General features: G+C 43.4%; 2 protein-coding genes and 28 non-coding genes across 30 annotated transcripts; all 30 read left to right on the forward strand.

Annotated features, from left to right (window-relative positions):
* The first annotated feature begins 183 nt into the window (after nt 1–183).
* Nucleotides 184–2,348, forward strand: LOC108167086 (tripartite motif-containing protein 16-like). The gene has a single exon (XM_081598655.1). It carries the CDS (start codon nt 224–226, stop codon nt 1,895–1,897), a length of 1,674 nt encoding a protein of 557 aa, XP_081454781.1. The 5' UTR covers nt 184–223; the 3' UTR covers nt 1,898–2,348.
* A 2,436-nt stretch (nt 2,349–4,784) lies between these two features.
* On the forward strand, nt 4,785–6,628 carry LOC103479544 (tripartite motif-containing protein 16-like). Its single transcript, XM_017309835.2, has one exon. The coding sequence runs from the start codon at nt 4,791–4,793 to the stop codon at nt 6,474–6,476; it is 1,686 nt and encodes a 561-aa protein (XP_017165324.2). The 5' UTR covers nt 4,785–4,790; the 3' UTR covers nt 6,477–6,628.
* Nucleotides 6,629–7,644: 1,016 nt separating this feature from the next.
* trnal-cag (transfer RNA leucine (anticodon CAG)) lies at nt 7,645–7,727 on the forward strand. The gene has a single exon. It is a non-coding gene; the product is annotated as a tRNA-Leu (tRNA).
* Nucleotides 7,728–7,991: 264 nt separating this feature from the next.
* Nucleotides 7,992–8,074, forward strand: trnal-aag (transfer RNA leucine (anticodon AAG)). Its single transcript has one exon. It is a non-coding gene; the product is annotated as a tRNA-Leu (tRNA).
* Nucleotides 8,075–8,415: 341 nt separating this feature from the next.
* Nucleotides 8,416–8,498, forward strand: trnal-cag (transfer RNA leucine (anticodon CAG)). The gene has a single exon. It is a non-coding gene; the product is annotated as a tRNA-Leu (tRNA).
* Nucleotides 8,499–8,762: 264 nt separating this feature from the next.
* trnal-aag (transfer RNA leucine (anticodon AAG)) lies at nt 8,763–8,845 on the forward strand. Its single transcript has one exon. It is a non-coding gene; the product is annotated as a tRNA-Leu (tRNA).
* A 340-nt stretch (nt 8,846–9,185) lies between these two features.
* trnal-uag (transfer RNA leucine (anticodon UAG)) lies at nt 9,186–9,268 on the forward strand. The gene has a single exon. It is a non-coding gene; the product is annotated as a tRNA-Leu (tRNA).
* Nucleotides 9,269–9,532: 264 nt separating this feature from the next.
* On the forward strand, nt 9,533–9,615 carry trnal-aag (transfer RNA leucine (anticodon AAG)). Its single transcript has one exon. It is a non-coding gene; the product is annotated as a tRNA-Leu (tRNA).
* A 340-nt stretch (nt 9,616–9,955) lies between these two features.
* On the forward strand, nt 9,956–10,038 carry trnal-cag (transfer RNA leucine (anticodon CAG)). The gene has a single exon. It is a non-coding gene; the product is annotated as a tRNA-Leu (tRNA).
* A 224-nt stretch (nt 10,039–10,262) lies between these two features.
* Nucleotides 10,263–10,345, forward strand: trnal-aag (transfer RNA leucine (anticodon AAG)). The gene has a single exon. It is a non-coding gene; the product is annotated as a tRNA-Leu (tRNA).
* A 340-nt stretch (nt 10,346–10,685) lies between these two features.
* On the forward strand, nt 10,686–10,768 carry trnal-cag (transfer RNA leucine (anticodon CAG)). Its single transcript has one exon. It is a non-coding gene; the product is annotated as a tRNA-Leu (tRNA).
* Nucleotides 10,769–11,032: 264 nt separating this feature from the next.
* trnal-aag (transfer RNA leucine (anticodon AAG)) lies at nt 11,033–11,114 on the forward strand. The gene has a single exon. It is a non-coding gene; the product is annotated as a tRNA-Leu (tRNA).
* A 681-nt stretch (nt 11,115–11,795) lies between these two features.
* trnal-aag (transfer RNA leucine (anticodon AAG)) lies at nt 11,796–11,877 on the forward strand. The gene has a single exon. It is a non-coding gene; the product is annotated as a tRNA-Leu (tRNA).
* A 634-nt stretch (nt 11,878–12,511) lies between these two features.
* trnal-aag (transfer RNA leucine (anticodon AAG)) lies at nt 12,512–12,594 on the forward strand. The gene has a single exon. It is a non-coding gene; the product is annotated as a tRNA-Leu (tRNA).
* A 340-nt stretch (nt 12,595–12,934) lies between these two features.
* On the forward strand, nt 12,935–13,017 carry trnal-cag (transfer RNA leucine (anticodon CAG)). Its single transcript has one exon. It is a non-coding gene; the product is annotated as a tRNA-Leu (tRNA).
* A 263-nt stretch (nt 13,018–13,280) lies between these two features.
* On the forward strand, nt 13,281–13,362 carry trnal-aag (transfer RNA leucine (anticodon AAG)). The gene has a single exon. It is a non-coding gene; the product is annotated as a tRNA-Leu (tRNA).
* A 684-nt stretch (nt 13,363–14,046) lies between these two features.
* On the forward strand, nt 14,047–14,129 carry trnal-aag (transfer RNA leucine (anticodon AAG)). Its single transcript has one exon. It is a non-coding gene; the product is annotated as a tRNA-Leu (tRNA).
* Nucleotides 14,130–14,464: 335 nt separating this feature from the next.
* On the forward strand, nt 14,465–14,547 carry trnal-uag (transfer RNA leucine (anticodon UAG)). Its single transcript has one exon. It is a non-coding gene; the product is annotated as a tRNA-Leu (tRNA).
* Nucleotides 14,548–14,810: 263 nt separating this feature from the next.
* trnal-aag (transfer RNA leucine (anticodon AAG)) lies at nt 14,811–14,893 on the forward strand. Its single transcript has one exon. It is a non-coding gene; the product is annotated as a tRNA-Leu (tRNA).
* A 675-nt stretch (nt 14,894–15,568) lies between these two features.
* Nucleotides 15,569–15,651, forward strand: trnal-aag (transfer RNA leucine (anticodon AAG)). The gene has a single exon. It is a non-coding gene; the product is annotated as a tRNA-Leu (tRNA).
* Nucleotides 15,652–16,331: 680 nt separating this feature from the next.
* Nucleotides 16,332–16,414, forward strand: trnal-aag (transfer RNA leucine (anticodon AAG)). Its single transcript has one exon. It is a non-coding gene; the product is annotated as a tRNA-Leu (tRNA).
* A 338-nt stretch (nt 16,415–16,752) lies between these two features.
* Nucleotides 16,753–16,835, forward strand: trnal-uag (transfer RNA leucine (anticodon UAG)). Its single transcript has one exon. It is a non-coding gene; the product is annotated as a tRNA-Leu (tRNA).
* A 223-nt stretch (nt 16,836–17,058) lies between these two features.
* On the forward strand, nt 17,059–17,141 carry trnal-aag (transfer RNA leucine (anticodon AAG)). The gene has a single exon. It is a non-coding gene; the product is annotated as a tRNA-Leu (tRNA).
* A 339-nt stretch (nt 17,142–17,480) lies between these two features.
* Nucleotides 17,481–17,563, forward strand: trnal-cag (transfer RNA leucine (anticodon CAG)). Its single transcript has one exon. It is a non-coding gene; the product is annotated as a tRNA-Leu (tRNA).
* A 262-nt stretch (nt 17,564–17,825) lies between these two features.
* trnal-aag (transfer RNA leucine (anticodon AAG)) lies at nt 17,826–17,908 on the forward strand. Its single transcript has one exon. It is a non-coding gene; the product is annotated as a tRNA-Leu (tRNA).
* A 639-nt stretch (nt 17,909–18,547) lies between these two features.
* Nucleotides 18,548–18,630, forward strand: trnal-aag (transfer RNA leucine (anticodon AAG)). The gene has a single exon. It is a non-coding gene; the product is annotated as a tRNA-Leu (tRNA).
* A 338-nt stretch (nt 18,631–18,968) lies between these two features.
* trnal-cag (transfer RNA leucine (anticodon CAG)) lies at nt 18,969–19,051 on the forward strand. The gene has a single exon. It is a non-coding gene; the product is annotated as a tRNA-Leu (tRNA).
* Nucleotides 19,052–19,315: 264 nt separating this feature from the next.
* trnal-uag (transfer RNA leucine (anticodon UAG)) lies at nt 19,316–19,397 on the forward strand. The gene has a single exon. It is a non-coding gene; the product is annotated as a tRNA-Leu (tRNA).
* A 340-nt stretch (nt 19,398–19,737) lies between these two features.
* Nucleotides 19,738–19,820, forward strand: trnal-cag (transfer RNA leucine (anticodon CAG)). The gene has a single exon. It is a non-coding gene; the product is annotated as a tRNA-Leu (tRNA).
* A 264-nt stretch (nt 19,821–20,084) lies between these two features.
* On the forward strand, nt 20,085–20,167 carry trnal-aag (transfer RNA leucine (anticodon AAG)). Its single transcript has one exon. It is a non-coding gene; the product is annotated as a tRNA-Leu (tRNA).
* The last annotated feature ends 182 nt before the right edge of the window (nt 20,168–20,349 follow it).

The following is a 20,349-nucleotide window of genomic DNA, read 5'->3' on the forward strand; positions in this document are numbered from 1 at the left end:
CAAGAAAATCCAGAGAACAACAACAGAACTGAACTCTGATCTTTTTTTTTGTCTCATATCTTGTTCCACTGAAGCAAAAATGACACATTAACTCACCGAGCCTGTAAATCCAAACATTCATGGCCGCTCCTCCATATCTCTTTGCTACCATGCCTTCAGAGCTCACAGTGAGTTTCTGTTTTAGAGAAACTGAAAGTGTTTGACAGTCACACTGAAGAGAGAAATGGCGCAGCAAGAAAATCAGCCTGACCGACTAAAATTATCCTGTTCGATCTGTCTGGATCTACTAAAGGATCCGGTGACTGCTTCCTGTGGACACAGCTACTGTATGAACTGTATTAAAAGCTTCTGGGATGGAGAGGATCAGAAAGGAATCCACAGCTGTCCTCAGTGCAGGAAAACCTTCATACCAAGGCCTGTGTTGGAGAAAAACATCATGTTAGCTGATTTAATAGAAGAGCTGAAGAAGACTGGACTCCAAGTTGCTCCTGCTGATAACTGCTATGCTGGACCTGAAGATGTGGCCTGTGATTTCTGTACTGGGAGAAAACTGAAAGCCATCAAGTCCTGTTTATTCTGTCTGGCCTCTTACTGTGAGAAACACCTTCAACCTCATTATGATTCAGCTACATTTAAGAAACACAAGCTGGTGGAGCCGTCCAAGAACCTCCAGGAGAACATTTGCACTAAGCATGATAAGCTGCTGGAGATCTTCTGCCGCACTGATCAGAAGTCTATCTGTATCATCTGTTTAATGGAGGAACATAAAGGCCACAACACAGTGTCCGCTGCAGCAGAAAGGACTGAGAGGCAGAGAGAGCTGGAGGAGAGACGAGGAAACATCCAGCAGAGAATCCAGGACAGAGAGAAAGATGTGAAGCTGCTTCAACAGGAGGTGGAGGCCATCAATCACTCTGCTGATAAAACAGTGGAGGACAGTGAGAAGATCTTCACTGAGCTGATCCGTCTCCTCCAGAAAAGAAGCTCTGATGTGAAGCAGCAGATCAGATCCCAGCAGGAAACTGAAGTGAGTCGAGTCAAAGATGTTCAGGAGAAGCTGGAGCAGGAGATCAGTGAGCTGAAGAGGAAAGACGCTGAGCTGGAGCAGCTCTCACACACAGAGGATCACAACCAGTTTCTCCTCAACTACCCCTCACTGCCAGCACTCAGTGGGTCGACATACTCATCCAGCATCAACATCCGTCCTCTGAGACACTTTGAGGACGTGACAGCAGCTGTGTCAGAGCTCAGAGACAAACTACAGGATGTCCTGAGAGACTCATGGCCAAACATCTCACTGAAAATCACTGAGGTGGGTGTTCTTCTGACAGAACCAGAACCAAAGAGCAGAGATGAATTCTTAAAATATTCATGTGAAATCACTCTGGATCCAAACACAGTAAACAGACGGCTGAAACTATCAAAGGGGAACAGGAATGTGACAAATATGGATCAATTTCAGTCTTATCCTAGTCACTCAGACAGATTCACTGGATGGTCTCAAGTTCTGAGTAGAGAGAGTCTGACTGGACGTTGTTACTGGGAGGTGGAGAGGAGTGAAGGAGGAGTTTTTATAGTAGCTGCATACAAGAATATCAGCAGAACAGGAAGTGGAAATGAATGTGGATTTGGACGTAATGACAGATCTTGGGCTTTACATTGTTTCCAAAGTGGTTATAAGTTTGGTCACAACAACATCTGGACCTCCATCTCAGGTCCAGTTTCCTCCAGAGTCGGAGTGTACCTGGACCACAGAGCAGGTGTTCTGTCCTTCTTCAGAGTCTCTGAATCCGTGACTCTGATCCACAGAGTCCAGACAAGATTCACTGAACCGCTTCATGCTGGAGTTTATATTTATCACACTGGAGACTCTGCAGAGTTCTGTAAACTCAAATGAAACAAATTACTTTCATTCAAGTTGGGTCTGACTTTTAATTCATAAACTCTTTACTCTTTTTTTGTTTCATGTCTAAATTGAAAATAAATCTGTTGTCAGAGAACTGTTCTAGTTATGTTCTGTTGTTCTGTTATAATGCTTTCCAGGTAGTTAGAAATTATTGGTAAACATATTTCTATCATGCTTTTGTTTGAACACATGTAGTTGCATCTTGATGCATATGAAACTATGTTGAATATTTGTGGGCCAGTCATGACCTAATGTGTCGTGCTGTAAGTTTTGTCTTAGGTTGAAACTCACAAGAAAGTTGTTTCAGTTATTAATTTCTTTGGTTTTCTGTAAAGATCAAACATCTTACATGTATATTCTGTCATTCTTACGGTACGAGGAAAAAATAAACGCTGTTTGAGAAGATTCAAGTTGTTCTTAACTCCAATGCATTTAGTTAAAATTTAATGTGTCAGTTTCAGCTTTTTATGTCCATATTCTCATTTAACTGGAATAAAGATGATAAAAACATTTGAAATCAGTTTGTCCATGTTACTCAGACTCTCTTATTAAGATGATAAAATCTTTAAACTTGTCACACATTCAACTTAGAGTTATGAAACTTTTCAAGCCTCACAAAAAATAAAATATATAGCTGTGTTGAAAACTGTTCAAAATTCACATGAAAAACATTGTTGATTTCTAAATCAGTTCATTCCGACAAAATAATTAAAAAAGACTTTCTAATTTTGCTGAAAGCCCTTTTTACTTTCTCTTAAAAAAACTACACCACTATTCCAGTAATACAAAATATTCCTAAAATGCAATAAAAACAAAAATAATTTTATCCTTTGACTACAAACATCCCCCTTTTTTATTTGTTTGTTTTGCATTAAATTATTGATTGAAAAATTAGGAACAGAATACTTTAATAAAGAAGTTAAATGTGAACGTACCCTGGTTAGATGTAAAATAGTATCCATCATATAAATAAAACAATAATACCAACACAGTCATCAAACATTACATTTACAAACACTGCATTCTAGCTTGACATATGCAAAAATATGTGCTTAATTAAGTTAAATAAACAATATCATAAATATATCTAATGCTGACATTTCTGTAAATTTAGTTTGAAGGTAAGATGAGAAAAGAATTGACTCATATATTTACAAGAAATGCTTCAAAAGAAGAGAAACTGTCTGGTGAAATATTTTACTGAGTAGAAGTATCCAGTCTCCTCTTCAGTTCTTGTAATTTATGTTCACAGCTGATTTAAGACAAACAAAATCAGAAAAAATACAAGGCATCAAAAGGGTAGACACACATTCCTTCACATTTTTTAGTTTTTCTATCCTGGATTTATTCTTTATAAATTAATTTATAAAGAATTCATAAACAATGATAAAAACTGAGTTTTTACTAAACATTGAGAGTTTGTTTTTGAAAATATATTCTAAAGCAGTAGTTTATTTTATGTCAGGTTATCAAACAATAACTGACATGAGAGACAATTACTGAGCAAGTAGGACTAAGCTGCGTCACTCAAACAATAATAAATCGAACATTTCTCAAACAGAGCTTAACCTTGGAAACGGACCTACTTTTACTTAAGTTCTGAAATTAAAATTGAATCTAATTACAAATATAAGTATATTGTGAGGCAATTTACAATAATCTCCCAATGTAAACATGGGATTGGATTGAGTCTTTTAGAAAACATCCTCACTGTTTTTAATATGTTCAGCTAAACCAACGTATAATATTTGCCATAACATCTGATGAATGCATTTTCTGTGTTTGTACTGTACATGAATAACTTTTCCTTTTGTGCACCATCTGGTATTTTATTGAATGTGGATGATACCATTATTTTTTATTATAGTAAAGACACTGCACTTTAGTGCCTTTTATTTCTTATTGAATTGCACATATCTGTAGTTTGCATGTGTATTGTATGAGAGCATCATGTCTTCAGAGAGCTTGTTGAATTTTAAGGTTATCTTGCTTTCTGTTTAAATATTGTAAGGAAAATATTCATAAATAAGTTTCAACTTATTAAAATGAAACTGATCCAGCACTTCTCATAATGTAGCACAAGTTGCTTTACAGAAAGTAAAAGCAGAAAGACACCGTCTGTCAGTTCTAGGTTTAAACAAAAGGATTTCAGATAATCTAAAGGGGTAAAAGCTTTAAACTTTAAGTTTCTGTTTTAATTTGAGCATAAAAGACAATTCTTCCTCTGAAACCAAACTATAAGAAGAGAGATCTGATTTGTTAATTAAGTTCTCGTCCCTCTGTTGTAATTTATATGTTAAACACATTGTCCCTCTCATTCTGCAGGATATTTGTTACTCTTACATATTCATGTGTTCTACTCCTCCCCAGATCTATGATCTCAAACTGTGAGAACTGGGTAGTAAAGGGCAGGTTTGCCTTATTCTCATTTCCTTGTTCGCCAGGCTGACAGCACAGACCTGCTGCTGCCTTTCAGAGCCAACACTACATTCTGTTTCACAGAAAGTGGAACTGTGACAGAGAATGTTGCAGTGAGGGCGTCGGTTTGAGCAACTAAAATTCAGCTGGATTTGCTGAAGTATCCAGTAATTATTCCCAGTATAGACAGCTACGGTATGAAGTATTACAACCTTTTTAAAATTCTAAACCTTGAGGCATCATATTAAGCTAATATAATAATCTTCTTCCCGAAAAACAAGAAAACAACAGAACTAAACTCTGTATTGTCTTGCCTCATTTCCTTGTTTCACAGAAACACCTTAACTCACTCTGCCAGCGAATCTAAACTATTTATGCCACTCCTACATATTTCTCTGTTTCCGCCCCTTCAGAGCAGATGCCAAGTTCAAACTGAAAGTATTTGAGGGTTACAGTTAAGAGGAAAATGGCGCAGCAAGAAAATCAACCTGACCAACTAAAATTCTGTTGTTCGATCTGTCTGGATCTACTGAAGGATCCGGTGACAATTCCCTGTGGACACAGCTACTGTATGAACTGCATTAAAACCCACTGGGATGGAGAGGATCAGAAAGGAATCCACAGCTGCAGTCAGTGCAGGAAAACCTTCTTTCCAAGACCTGTGCTGGAGAAAAACATCATGTTAGCTGATTTAACAGAAGAGCTGAAGAAGACTGGACTTAAAGCTGCTCCTGCTGATCACTGCTATGCTGGACCCGAAGATGTGGCCTGTGATTTCTGCACTGGAAGAAAACTGAAAGCCATCAAGTCCTGTTTAGTCTGCCTGGCCTCTTACTGCGAGAAACACCTTCAACCTCATTATGATTCAGCTACATTTAAGAAACACAAGCTGGTGGAGCCGTCCAAGAACCTCCAGGAGAACATCTGCTCTAAGCATGATGAGGTGATGAAGATGTTCTGCCGCACTGATCAGAAGTGTATCTGTTACCTCTGCACTATGGATGAACATAAAGGCCACAACACAGTGTCAGCTGCAGCAGAAAGGACTGAGAGGCAGAGAGAGCTGGAGGAGAGACGAGGAAACATCCAGCAGAGAATCCAGGACAGAGAGAAAGATGTGAAGCTGCTTCAACAGGAGGTGGAGGCCATCAATCACTCTGCTGATAAAACAGTGGAGGACAGTGAGAAGATCTTCACTGAGCTGATCCGTCTCCTCCAGAAAAGAAGCTCTGATGTGAAGCAGCAGATCAGATCCCAGCAGGGAACTGAAGTGAGTCGAGTCAAAGATGTTCAGGAGAAGCTGGAGCAGGAGATCAGTGAGCTGAAGAGGAAAGACGCTGAGCTGGAGCAGCTCTCACACACAGAGGATCACAACCAGTTTCTCCTCAACTACCCCTCACTGCCAGCACTCAGGGAGTCGACACACTCATCCAGCATCAACATCCGTCCTCTGAGACACTTTGAGGACTTGACAGCAGCTGTGTCAGAGCTCAGAGACAAACTACAGGATGTCCTGAGAGACTCATGGACAAACATCTCACTGAGACTCTCTAAGGTGGATGTTTCGTTGTCAGAACCAGAACCAAAGAGCAGAGCTGAATTCTTAACATATTCATGTGAAATCACTCTGGATCCAAACACAGCAAATGTAGAGCTGGTACTGTCAGAGGGGAACAGAAAGGTGACCAGAACAAGTAAAATCCAGTCTTATTTTAGTCACCCAGACAGATTCACTGGATATTATCAGGTTCTGAGTAGAGAGAGTCTGACTGGACGGTGTTACTGGGAGGTGGAGAGGAGAGGAAGAGGAGCTTTTATAGCAGTCGCATACAAGAATATCAGCAGAGCAGGAAGTGGAAAAAAATGTGGATTTGGATATTCTGACAAATCTTGGGCATTAAATTGTTCCCAAGATGGTTATAAATTTGGTCACAACAATGACTGGACCTCTGTCTCAGGTCCAGTTTCCTCCAGAGTCGGAGTGTACCTGGATCACAGAGCAGATATTCTGTCCTTCTTCAGCGTCTCTGAATCCATGACTCTGATCCACAGAGTCCAGACCAGATTCATTCAGCCGCTGCTGGCAGGAGTTTATGTTTACATCATTGGAGATTCTGCTGAAATCTGTAAACTCAAAACAAGTAATGCTTAGGTTAGTTTCTAACTTTTAGTTCAAGTATTTACACTTTGTTTCAGGTTTACAAATATATGAGTTCTTCACAAAAAAGAGTTCAGTGTGATGTATTTGCTTTATTTCAGTCAAAAATGTGGGAGATTTACTTATGTTTCCCATTGAATACATTTTGTTGCATCATGAAATAAAACGAAAATTGAGATATTGTGATTTGAGTTATTTTCTAGGTATTTTAGTATGAACTTCTAAATAAAGTTATATTGCTCAATGTTTGCGGGCTGTAAAAATCTAATCTTTTAAACATAATTTGTAATTTCAAAGGTAAGAGAAACATAGCCTGCAATGCAAATTCAGCAAATAATTTGGCAGAAAAACTGCTAAATCTTACTTCTCGCTAAGAGCAAATAGTCTATTGTCCGACTTGAATTGTCAAGTGTGGGTCGCCCTTCGAGCATACCACATGCGAAGACACATCACTCACTGCTCACGGAAGTCAAGATGGCCGAGCGGTCAAAGGCGCTGCGTTCAGGTCGCAGTCTCCCCTGGAGGCGTGGGTTTGAATCCCACCTCTGACAAAGAGGCATTTCTCACTTGCCTGGACTTCACTCTCATAGTCGTCATTTTAACTCGACTCCTGGACATTCGGTGTAAGTCAGTAAGGCTGTTGAAATGGAGGACCGATTGACTGACTCTGCATTTGGTATTAACACATGTAAAGAGTGACTCGTAAGTGAATTCTCAGAGCAAAGACAACATCGACAGACCTGCGTGAAGTCAGGATGGCCGAGCGGTCTAAGGTGCTGCGTTAAGGTCACACTCTCCCCTGGTAGGTGTGGGTTCGAATCCCATTTCTGACACATTTCCTTACATTTAAGAGATTCCAACATGTTACTACCACAAAAAGGTGTCATTTGAGGCAGAGCAAGAGAGTCTATGGTCAGGTCTGCCAAAAACATTTGAGGGAGAAGTTCAGTGGATCTCCAGAATAAAATCAACACTTATTATGGTAACAATTTATGAGGGGGTCAAGGTTGCAATGCAAGCTCAGCATATAATTTGGCAGAAAAACTGCAAAATTTTACTTCTCGCTATGAGCAAACAGTTTATTGTCCTTCTTTAATTGTAAAGTGTTGGTCGCCCTTCGAGCATACCACCTGGGAAGGCACCTCACACGCTGCTCATGGAAGTCAGGATGGCCGAGCGGTCTAAGGCGCTGCGTTCAGGTCGCAGTCTCTCCTGGAGGCGTGGGTTCAAATCCCACTCCTGACAAAAATTATTTTCTCACTTGCCTGGACTGCACTCTCATAGTCGTCATTTTAACTCGACTCCTGGACATTCGGTGTAAGTCAGTAAGGTTGTTGAAATGGAGGACCAATTGACTGACTCTGCATTTGGCATTAACACATGTAAAGAGTGAAATCATTCCAATTATTACAGAGAAAATGAAACTTTGCAGAGCTCTCAATCAACCCAGCAGTTCTAAACCGTAAGTGAATTCTCAGAGCAAAGACAACATCAACAGACCTGCGTGACGTCAGGATGGCCGAGCGGTCTAAGGCGCTGCGTTAAGGTCGCAGTCTCCACTGGAGGCGTGGGTTCGAATCCCACTTCTGACACATTTCCTTGCATTTAAGAGATTCCAACATGTTACTACCAGAAAAATGTGCAGTTTGTGTCATTTGAGGCAGAGCAAAACAGTCTATGGTCAGGTCTGCAAAAAACATTTGCGGGAGACGTTCAGTGGTTCTCCAGAAAAAAAATAATTAAACGCTAATTATGGTAACAATTTATAAGGGGGCCATGGCTGCAATGCAAGCTCAGCATATAATTCGGCAGAAAAACTGCAAAATTTTTCTTCTCGCTATGAGCAAATAGTCCATTGTCCTCCTTTAATTGTAGTGTGGGTCGCCCTCCGAGCATACTGCATGGGAAGGCACCTCACACGCTGCTCATGGAAGTCAGGATGGCCGAGCGGTCTAAGGCGCTGCGTTCAGGTCGCAGTCTCTCCTGGAGGCGTGGGTTCAAATCCCACTCCTGACAAAAAGGCATTTCTCACTTGCCTGGACTTCACTCTCATAGTCGTCATTTTAACTTGACTCCTGGACATTCGGTGTAAGTCAGTAAGGTTGTTGAAATGGAGGACCAATTGACTGACTCTGCATTTGGCATTAACACATGTAAAGAGTGAAATCATTCCAATGATTACAGAGAAAATGAAACTTTGCAGAGCTCTCAATCAACCAAGCAGTTCTCAACCGTAAGTGAATTCTCAGAGCAAAGACAACATCTACAGAACTGTGTGACGTCAGGATGGCCGAGCGGTCTAAGGCGCTGCGTTAAGGTCGCAGTCTCCACTGGAGGCGTGGGTTCGAATCCCACTTCTGACACATTTCCTTGCATTTAAGAGATTCCAACATGTTACTACCAGAAAAATGTGCAGTTTGTGTCATTTGAGGCAGAGCAAAACAGTCTATGGTCAGGTCTGCCAAAAACATTTGCGGGAGACGTTCAGTGGTTCTCCAGAATAAAATCATTCAACACTTATTATGGTAACAATTTATAAGGGGGCCATGGCTGCAATGCAAGCTCAGCATATAATTCGGCAGAAAAACTGCAAAATTTTTCTTCTCGCTATCAGCAAATAGTCCATTGTCCTCCTTTAATTGTAGTGTGGGTCGCCCTCCGAGCATACCGCATGGGAAGGCACCTCACTCATTGCTCATGGAAGTCAGGATGGCCGAGCGGTCTAAGGCGCTGCGTTTAGGCCGCAGTCTCTCCTGGAGGCGTGGGTTCGAATCCCACTCCTGACAAAAAGGCATTTCTCACTTGCCTGGACTTCACTCTCATAGTCGTCATTTTAACTTGACTCCTGGACATTCGGTGTAAGTCAGTAAGGTTGTTGAAATGGAGGACCAATTGACTGACTCTGCATTTGGCATTAACACATGTAAAGAGTGAAATCATTCCAATGATTACAGAGAAAATGAAACTTTGCAGAGCTCTCAATCAACCAAGCAGTTCTCAACCGTAAGTGAATTCTCAGAGCAAAGACAACATCTACAGAACTGTGTGACGTCAGGATGGCCGAGCGGTCTAAGGCGCTGCGTTAAGGTCGCAGTCTCCACTGGAGGCGTGGGTTCGAATCCCACTTCTGACACATTTCCTTGCATTTAAGAGATTCCAACATGTTACTACCAGAAAAATGTGCAGTTTGTGTCATTTGAGGCAGAGCAAAACAGTCTATGGTCAGGTCTGCAAAAAACGTTTGAGGGAGAAGTTCAGTGGATCTCCAGAATAAAATCATTCAACACTTATTATGGTAACAATTTATAAGGGGGTCAAGGCTGCAATGCAAGCTCAGCATATAATTCGGCAGAAAAACTGCAAAATTTTTCTTCTCGCTATCAGCAAATAGTCCATTGTCCTCCTTTAATTGTAGTGTGGGTCGCCCTCCGAGCATACCGCATGGGAAGGCACCTCACTCATTGCTCATGGAAGTCAGGATGGCCGAGCGGTCTAAGGCGCTGCGTTCAGGTCGCAGTCTCTCCTGGAGGCGTGGGTTCAAATCCCACTCCTGACAAAAAGGCATTTCTCACTTGCCTGGACTTCACTCTCATAGTCGTCATTTTAACTCGACTCCTGGACATTCGGTGTAAGTCAGTAAGATTGTTGAAATGGAGGACCAATTGACTGACTCTGCATTTGGAGAGAAAATGAAACTTTGCAGAGCTCTCAATCAACCAAGCAGTTCTCAACCGTAAGTGAATTCTCAGAGCAAAGACAACATCTACAGAACTGTGTGACGTCAGGATGGCCGAGCGGTCTAAGGCGCTGCGTTAAGGTCGCAGTCTCCACTGGAGGCGTGGGTTCGAATCCCACTTCTGACACATTTCCTTGCATTTAAGAGATTCCAACATGTTACTACCAGAAAAATGTGCAATTTGAGTCATTTGAGGCAGAGCAAGAGAGTCTATGGTCAGGTCTGCCAAAAACATTTGAGGGAGAAGTTCAGTGGATCTCCAGAATAAAATCATTCAACACTTATTATGGTAACAATTTATAAGGGGGTCAAGGCTGCAATGCAAGCTCAGCATATAATTTGGCAGAAAAACTGCTACATTTTACTTCTCGCTATGAGCAAATAGTCCATTGTCCTCCTTTAATTGTAGTGTGGGTCGCCCTCCGAGCATACTGCATGGGAAGGCACCTCACACGCTGCTCATGGAAGTCAGGATGGCCGAGCGGTCTAAGGCGCTGCGTTCAGGTCGCAGTCTCTCCTGGAGGCGTGGGTTCAAATCCCACTCCTGACAAAAAGGCATTTCTCACTTGCCTGGACTTCACTCTCATAGTCGTCATTTTAACTTGACTCCTGGACATTCGGTGTAAGTCAGTAAGGTTGTTGAAATGGAGGACCAATTGACTGACTCTGCATTTGGCATTAACACATGTAAAGAGTGAAATCATTCCAATGATTACAGAGAAAATGAAACTTTGCAGAGCTCTCAATCAACCAAGCAGTTCTCAACCGTAAGTGAATTCTCAGAGCAAAGACAACATCTACAGAACTGTGTGACGTCAGGATGGCCGAGCGGTCTAAGGCGCTGCGTTAAGGTCGCAGTCCCACTGGAGGCGTGGGTTCGAATCGCACTTCTGACACATTTCCTTTCATTTAAGAGATTGCATCATGTTACTACCTGGAAAAGGTGCAGTTTGTGTCATTTGAGGCAGAGCAACAGAGTCTATGGTCAGGTCTGCCAAAAACATTTGTGGGAGACGTTCAGTGGTTCTCCAGAATAAAATCATTCAACGTTTTTTATGGTAACAATTTATAAGGGGCCATGGCTGCAATGCAAGCTCAGCATATAATTCGGCAGGAAAACTGCAAAATTTTTCTTCTCGCTATCAGCAAATAGTCCATTGTCCTCCTTTAATTGTAGTGTGGGTCGCCCTCCGAGCATACCGCATGGAAGGCACCTCACTCATTGCTCATGGAAGTCAGATGGCCGAGCGGTCTAAGGCGTTGCGTTTAGCCGCAGTCTCTCCTGGAGGCGTGGGTTCGAATCCCACTCCTGACAAAAAGGCATTTCTCACTTGCCTGGACTTCACTCTCATAGTCGTCATTTAACTTGACTCCTGGACATTCGTGTAAGTCAGTAAGGTTGTTGAAATGGAGGACCAATTGACTGACTCTGCATTTGGCATTAACACATGTAAAGAGTGAAATCATTCCAATGATTACAGAGAAAATGAAACTTTGCAGAACTCTCAATCAACCAAGCAGTTCTCAACCGTAAGTGAATTCTCAGAGCAAAGACAACATCTACAGAACTGTGTGACGTCAGGATGGCCGAGCGGTCAAAGGCGCTGCGTTAAGGTCGCAGTCTCCACTGGAGGCGTGGGTTCGAATCCCACTTCGACACATTTCCTTGCATTTAAGAGATTCCAACATGTTACTACCAGAAAAATGTGCAGTTTGTGTCATTTGAGGCAGAGCAAAACAGTCTATGGTCAGTCTGCAAAAAACGTTTGAGGAGAAGTTCAGTGGATCCAGAATAAAATCATTCAACACTTATTATGGTAACAATTTATAAGGGGTCAAGGCTGCAATGCAAGCTCAGCATATAATCGGCAGAAAAACTGCAAAATTTTTCTTCTCGCTATCAGCAAATAGTCATTGTCCTCCTTTAATTGTAGTGTGGGTCGCCCTCCGAGCATACCGCATGGGAAGGCACCTCACTCATTGCTCATGGAAGTCAGGATGGCCGAGCGTCTAAGGCGCTGCATTCAGGTCGCAGTCTCTCCTGAGGCGTGGTTCAAATCCCACTCCTGACAAAAAGGCATTTCTCACTTGCCTGGACTTCACTCTCATAGTCGTCATTTTAACTCGACTCCTGGACATTCGTGTAAGTCAGTAAGATTGTTGAAATGGAGGACCAATTGACTGACTCTGCATTTGGAGAGAAAATGAAACTTTGCAGAGCTCTCAATCAACCAAGCAGTTCTCAACCGTAAGTGAATCTCAGAGCAAGACAACATCTACAGAACTGTGTGACGTCAGGATGGCCGAGCGGTCTAAGGCGCTGCGTTAAGGTCGCAGTCTCCACTGGAGGCGTGGGTTCGAATCCCACTTCTGACACATTTCCTTGCATTTAAGAGATTCCAACATGTTACTACCAGAAAAATGTGCAATTTGAGTCATTTGAGGCAGAGCAAGAGAGTCTATGGTCAGGTCTGCCAAAAACATTTGAGGGAGAAGTTCAGTGGATCTCCAGAATAAAATCATTCAACACTTATTATGGTAACAATTTATAAGGGGGTCAAGGCTGCAATGCAAGCTCAGCATATAATTTGGCAGAAAAACTGCTACATTTTACTTCTCGCTATGAGCAAATAGTCCATTGTCCTCCTTTAATTGTAGTGTGGGTCGCCCTCCGAGCATACTGCATGGGAAGGCACCTCACACGCTGCTCATGGAAGTCAGGATGGCCGAGCGGTCTAAGGCGCTGCGTTCAGGTCGCAGTCTCTCCTGGAGGCCTGGGTTCAAATCCCACTCCTGACAAAAAGGCATTTCTTACTTGCCTGGACTTCACTCTCATAGTCGTCATTTTAACTCGACTCCTGGACATTCGGTGTAAGTCAGTAAGGCTGTTGAAATGGAGGAACAATTGACTGACTCTGCATTTGGTATTAACACATGTAAAGAGTGAAATCATCCCAATTATTAGAGAGAAAATGAAACTTTGCAGAGCTCTCAAACGACCAAGCGGTTCTCACCCGTAATGAATTCTCAGAGCAAAGACAACATCGACAGACCTGCGTGACGTCAGGATGGCCGAGCGGTCTAAGGCGCTGCGTTAAGGTCGCAGTCTCCCTGGAGGCGTGGGTTCGAATCCCACTTCTGACACATTTCCTTGCATTTAAGAGATTGCATCATGTTACTACCAGGAAAAGGTGCAGTTTGTGTCATTTGAGGCAGAGCAAGAGAGTCTATGGTCAGGTCTGCCAAAAACATTTGTGGGAGACGTTCAGTGGTTCTCCAGAATAAAATCATTCAACGTTTATTATGGTAACAATTTATAAGGGGGCCATGGCTGCAATGCAAGCTCAGCATATAATTTGGCAGAAAAACTGCAAAATTTTTCTTCTCGCTATCAGCAAATAGTCCATTGTCCTCCTTTAATTGTAGTGTGGGTCGCCCTCCGAGCATACCGCATGGGAAGGCACCTCCCACACTGCTCATGGAAGTCAGGATGGCCGAGCGGTCTAAGGCGCTGCGTTCAGGTCGCAGTCTCTCCTGGAGGCCTGGGTTCAATCCCACTCCTGACAAAAGGCATTTCTTACTTGCCTGGACTTCACTCTCATAGTCGTCATTTTAACTTGACTCCTGGACATTCGGTGTAAGTCAGTAAGGTGTTGAAATGGAGGACCAATTGACTGACTCTGCATTTGGCATTAACACATGTAAAGAGTGAAATCATTCCAATGATTACAGAGAAAATGAAACTTTGCAGAACTCTCAATCAACCAAGCAGTTCTAAACCGTAAGTGAATTCTCAGAGCAAAGACAACATCTACAGAACTGTGTGACGTCAGGATGGCCGAGCGGTCTAAGGCGCTGCGTTAAGGTCGCAGTCTCCACTGGAGGCGTGGGTTCGAATCCCACTTCTGACACATTCCTTGCATTTAAGAGATTCCAACATGTTACTACCAGAAAAATGTGCAGTTTGTGTCATTGAGGCAGAGCAAAACAGTCTATGGTCAGGTCTGCAAAAAACGTTTGCGGGAGACGTTCAGTGGTTCTCCAGAAAAAAAATCATTAAACGCTAATTATGGTAACATTTATAAGGGGCCATGGCTGCAATGCAAGCTCAGCATATAATTCGGCAGAAATCTGCAAAATTTTCTTCTCGCTATCAGCAAATAGTCCATTGTCCTCCTTTAATTGTAGTGTGGGTCGCCCTCCGAGCATACCGCATGGGAAGGCACCTCACTCATTGCTCATGGAAGTCAGGATGGCCGAGCGGTCTAAGGCGCTGCGTTTAGGCCGCAGTCTCTCCTGGAGGCGTGGGTTCGAATCCCACTTCTGACAGAAAGGCATTTCTCACTTGCCTGGACTTCGCTCTCATAGTCGTCATTTTAACTCGACTCCTGGACATTCGGTGTAAGTCAGTAAATTGTTGAAATGGAGGACCAATTGACTGACTCTGCATTTGGCATTAACACATGTAAAGAGTGAAATCATTCCAATGATTACAGAGAAAATGAAACTTTGCAGAGCTCTCAATCAACCAAGCAGTTCTCAACCGTAAGTGAATTCTCAGAGCAAAGACAACATCTACAGAACTGTGTGACGTCAGGATGGCCGAGCGGTCTAAGGCGCTGCGTTAAGGTCGCAGTCTCCACTGGAGGCGTGGGTTCGAATCCCACTTCTGACACATTTCCTTGCATTTAAGAGATTCCAACATGTTACTACCAGAAAAATGTGCAATTGAGTCATTTGAGGCAGAGCAAGAGAGTCTATGGTCAGGTCTGCCAAAACATTTGAGGAGAAGTTCAGTGGATCTCCAGAATAAAATCATCAACACTTATATGGTAACAATTTATAAGGGGTCAAGGCTGCAATGCAAGCTCAGCATATAATTTGGCAGAAAAACTGCTACATTTACTTCTCGCTATGAGCAAATAGTCCATTGTCCTCCTTTAATTGTAGTGTGGGTCGCCCTCCGAGCATACTGCATGGGAAGGCACCTCACACGCTGCTCATGGAAGTCAGGATGGCCGAGCGGTCTAAGGCGCTGCGTTCAGGTCGCAGTCTCTCCTGGAGGCGTGGTTCAAATCCCACTCCTGACAAAAGGCATTTCTTACTTGCCTGGACTTCACTCTCATAGTCGTCATTTTAACTTGACTCCTGGACATTCGGTAAGTCAGTAAGGTGTTGAAATGGAGGACCAATTGACTGACTCTGCATTTGGCATTAACACATGTAAAGAGTGAAATCATTCCAATGATTACAGAGAAAATGAAACTTTGCAGAACTCTCAATCAACCAAGCAGTTCTCAACCGTAAGTGAATTCTCAGAGCAAAGACAACATCTACAGAACTGTGTGACGTCAGGATGGCCGAGCGGTCTAAGGCGCTGCGTTAAGGTCGCAGTCTCCACTGGAGGCGTGGGTTCGAATCCCACTTCTGACACATTTCCTTGCATTTAAGAGATTCCAACATGTTACTACCAGAAAAATGTGCAGTTTGTGTCATTGAGGCAGAGCAAAACAGTCTATGGTCAGGTCTGCAAAAACGTTTGAGGAGAAGTTCAGTGGATCTCCAGAATAAAATCATTCAACACTTATTATGGTAACAATTTATAAGGGGGTCAAGGCTGCAATGCAAGCTCAGCATATAATTCGGCAGAAAAACTGCAAAATTTTTCTTCTCGCTATCAGCAAATAGTCCATTGTCCTCCTTTAATTGTAGTGTGGGTCGCCCTCCGAGCATACCGCATGGGAAGGCACCTCACTCATTGCTCATGGAAGTCAGGATGGCCGAGCGGTCTAAGGCGCTGCGTTAGGCCGCAGTCTCTCCTGGAGGCGTGGGTTCGAATCCCACTCCTGACAAAAAGGCATTCTCACTTGCCTGGACTTCACTCTCATAGTCGTCATTTTAACTGACTCCTGGACATTCGGTGTAAGTCAGTAAGGTTGTTGAAATGGAGGACCAATTGACTGACTCTGCATTTGGCATAACACATGTAAAGAGTGAAATCATTCCAATGATTACAGAGAAAATGAAACTTTGCAGAGCTCTCAATCAACCAAGCAGTTCTCAACCGTAAGTGAATTCTCAGAGCAAAGACAACATCTACAGAACTGTGTGACGTCAGGATGGCCGAGCGGTCTAAGGCGCTGCGTTAAGGTCGCAGTCTCCACTGGAGGCGTGGGTTCGAATCCCACTTCTGACACATTTCCTTGCATTAAGAGATTCCAACATGTTACTACCAGAAAAATGTGCAATTTGTGTCATTTGAGGCAGAGCAAAACAGTCTATGGTCAGGTCTGCAAAAAACGTTTGCGGGAGACGTTCAGTGGTTCTCCAGAAAAAAAATCATTAAACGCTAATTATGGTAACAATTTATAAGGGGGCCATGGCTGCAATGCAAGCTCAGCATCTAATTCGGCAGAAAATCTGCAAAATTTTCTTCTCGCTATCAGCAAATAGTCCATGTCCTCCTTTAATTGTAGTGTGGGTCGCCCTCCGAGCATACCGCATGGGAAGGCACCTCACTCATTGCTCATGGAAGTCAGGATGGCCGAGCGGTCTAAGGCGCTGCGTTTAGGCCGCAGTCTCTCCTGGAGGCGTGGGTTCGAATCCCACTTCTGACAGAAAGGCATTTCTCACTTGCCTGGACTTCGCTCTCATAGTCGTCATTTTAACTCGACTCCTGGACATTCGGTGTAAGTCAGTAAATTGTTGAAATGGAGGACCAATTGACTGACTCTGCATTTGGAGAGAAAATGAAACTTTGCAGAGGTCTCAATCAACCAAGCAGTTCTCAACCGTAAGTGAATTCTCAGAGCAAAGACAACATCTACAGAACTGTGTGACGTCAGGATGGCCGAGCGGTCTAAGGCGCTGCGTTAAGGTCGCAGTCTCCACTGGAGGCGTGGGTTCGAATCCCACTTCTGACACATTTCCTTGCATTTAAGAGATTGCGCCATGTTACTAACAGGAAAAGGTGCAATTTGAGTCATTTGAGGCAGAGCAAGAGAGTCTATGGTCAGGTCTGCCAAAAACATTTGAGGGAGAAGTTCAGTGGATCTCCAGAATAAAATCATTCAACACTTATTATGGTAACAATTTATAAGGGGGTCAAGGCTGCAATGCAAGCTCAGCATATAATTGGCAGAAAAACTGCTAAATTTTACTTCTCGCTATGAGCAAATAGTCCATTGTCCTCCTTTAATTGTAGTGTGGGTCGCCCTCCGAGCATACTGCATGGGAAGGCACCTCACACGCTGCTCATGTAAGTCAGGATGGCCGAGCGGTCTAAGGCGCTGCGTTCAGGTCGCAGTCTCTCCTGGAGGCGTGGGTTCAAATCCCACTCCTGACAAAAAGGCATTTCTCACTTGCCTGGACTCCACTCTCATAGTCGTCATTTTAACTTGACTCCTGGACATTCGGTGTAAGTCAGTAAGGTGTTGAAATGGAGGACCAATTGACTGACTCTGCATTTGGCATAACACATGTAAAGAGTGAAATCATTCCAATGATTACAGAGAAAATGAAACTTTGCAGAGCTCTCAATCAACCAAGCAGTTCTCAACCGTAAGTGAATTCTCAGAGCAAAGACAACATCTACAGAACTGTGTGACGTCAGGATGGCCGAGCGGTCTAAGGCGCTGCGTTAAGGTCGCAGTCTCCACTGGAGGCGTGGGTTCGAATCCCACTTCTGACACATTTCCTTGCATTTAAGAGATTCCAACATGTTACTACCAGAAAAATGTGCAATTTGTGTCATTTGAGGCAGAGCAAAACAGTCTATGGTCAGGTCTGCAAAAAACGTTTGCGGGAGACGTTCAGTGGTTCTCCAGAAAAAAAATCATTAAACGCTAATTATGGTAACAATTTATAAGGGGGCCATGGCTGCAATGCAAGCTCAGCATATAATTCGGCAGAAAATCTGCAAAATTTTCTTCTCGCTATCAGCAAATAGTCCATTGTCCTCCTTTAATTGTAGTGTGGGTCGCCCTCCGAGCATACCGCATGGGAAGGCACCTCACTCATTGCTCATGGAAGTCAGGATGGCCGAGCGGTCTAAGGCGCTGCGTTAGGCCGCAGTCTCTCCTGGAGGCGTGGGTTCGAATCCCACTTCTGACAGAAAGGCATTCTCACTTGCCTGACTTCGCTCTCATAGTCGTCATTTAACTCGACTCCTGGACATTCGGTAAGTCAGTAAATTGTTGAAATGGAGGACCAATTGACTGACTCTGCATTTGGAGAGAAAATGAAACTTTGCAGAGGTCTCAATCACCAAGCAGTTCTCAACCGTAAGTGAATTCTCAGAGCAAAGACAACATCTACAGAACTGTGTGACGTCAGGATGGCCGAGCGGTCTAAGGCGCTGCGTTAAGGTCACAGTCTCCCCTGGAGGCGTGGGTTCGAATCCCACTTCTGACACATTTCCTTGCATTTAAGAGATTGCGCCATGTTACTAACAGGAAAAGGTGCAATTTGAGTCATTTGAGGCAAGCAAGAGAGTCTATGGTCAGGTCTGCCAAAAACATTGAGGGAGAAGTTCAGTGGATCTCCAGAATAAAATCATTCAACACTTATTATGGTAACAATTTATAAGGGGGTCAAGGCTGCAATGCAAGCTCAGCATATAATTTGGCAGAAAAACTGCTAAATTTTACTTCTCGCTATGAGCAAATAGTCCATTGTCCTCCTTTAATTGTAGTGTGGGTCGCCCTCCGAGCATACTGCATGGGAAGGCACCTCACACGCTGCTCATGGAAGTCAGGATGGCCGAGCGGTCTAAGGCGCTGCGTTCAGGTCGCAGTCTCTCCTGGAGGCGTGGGTTCGAATCCCACTTCTGACAAAAAGGCTTTTCTCACTTGCCTGGACTTCACTCTCATAGTCGTCATTTTAACTTGACTCCTGGACATTCGGTGTAAGTCAGTAAGGTTGTTGAAATGGAGGACCAATTGACTGACTCTGCATTTGGCATTAACACATGTAAAGAGTGAAATCATTCCAATGATTACAGAGAAAATGAAACTTTGCAGAGCTCTCAATCAACCAAGCAGTTCTCAACCGTAAGTGAATTCTCAGAGCAAAGACAACATCTACAGAACTGCGTGACGTCAGGATGGCCGAGCGGTCTAAGGCGCTGCGTTTAGGCCGCAGTCTCCCTGGAGGCGTGGGTTCAAATCCCACTTCTGACACATTTCCTTGCATTTAAGAGATTGCATCATGTTACTACCAGGAAAAGGTGCAGTTTGTGTCATTTGAGGCAGAGCAAGAGAGTCTATGGTCAGGTCTGCCAAAAACATTTGTGGGAGAAGTTCAGTGGATCTCCAGAATAAAATCATTCAACACTTATTATGGTAACAATTTATAAGGGGGCCATGGCTGCAATGCAAGCTCAGCATATAATTTGGCAGAAAAACTGCTAAATTTTACTTCTCGCTATGAGCAAATAGTCCATTGTCCTCCTTTAATTGTAGTGTGGGTCGCCCTCCGAGCATACTGCATGGGAAGGCACCTCACACGCTGCTCATGGAAGTCAGGATGGCCGAGCGGTCTAAGGCGCTGCGTTCAGGTCGCAGTCTCTCCTGGAGGCGTGGGTTCAAATCCCACTCCTGACAAAAAGGCATTTCTCACTTGCCTGGACTTCACTCTCATAGTCGTCATTTTAACTTGACTCCTGGACATTCGGTGTAAGTCAGTAAGGTTGTTGAAATGGAGGACCAATTGACTGACTCTGCATTTGGCATTAACACATGTAAAGAGTGAAATCATTCCAATGATTACAGAGAAAATGAAACTTTGCAGAACTCTCAATCAACCAAGCAGTTCTCAACCGTAAGTGAATTCTCAGAGCAAAGACAACATCTACAGAACTGTGTGACGTCAGGATGGCCGAGCGGTCTAAGGCGCTGCGTTAAGGTCGCAGTCTCCACTGGAGGCGTGGGTTCGAATCCCACTTCTGACACATTTCCTTGCATTTAAGAGATTCCAACATGTTACTACCAGAAAAATGTGCAGTTTGTGTCATTTGAGGCAGAGCAAAACAGTCTATGGTCAGGTCTGCAAAAAACGTTTGCGGGAGACGTTCAGTGGTTCTCCAGAAAAAAAATCATTAAACGCTAATTATGGTAACAATTTATAAGGGGG

This window comes from Poecilia reticulata, chromosome 17 (assembly GCF_904066995.2).
Source record: "Poecilia reticulata chromosome 17, P_reticulata-male-v2, whole genome shotgun sequence".
In the NCBI taxonomy this organism is placed as follows: Eukaryota; Metazoa; Chordata; class Actinopteri; order Cyprinodontiformes; family Poeciliidae; genus Poecilia; species Poecilia reticulata.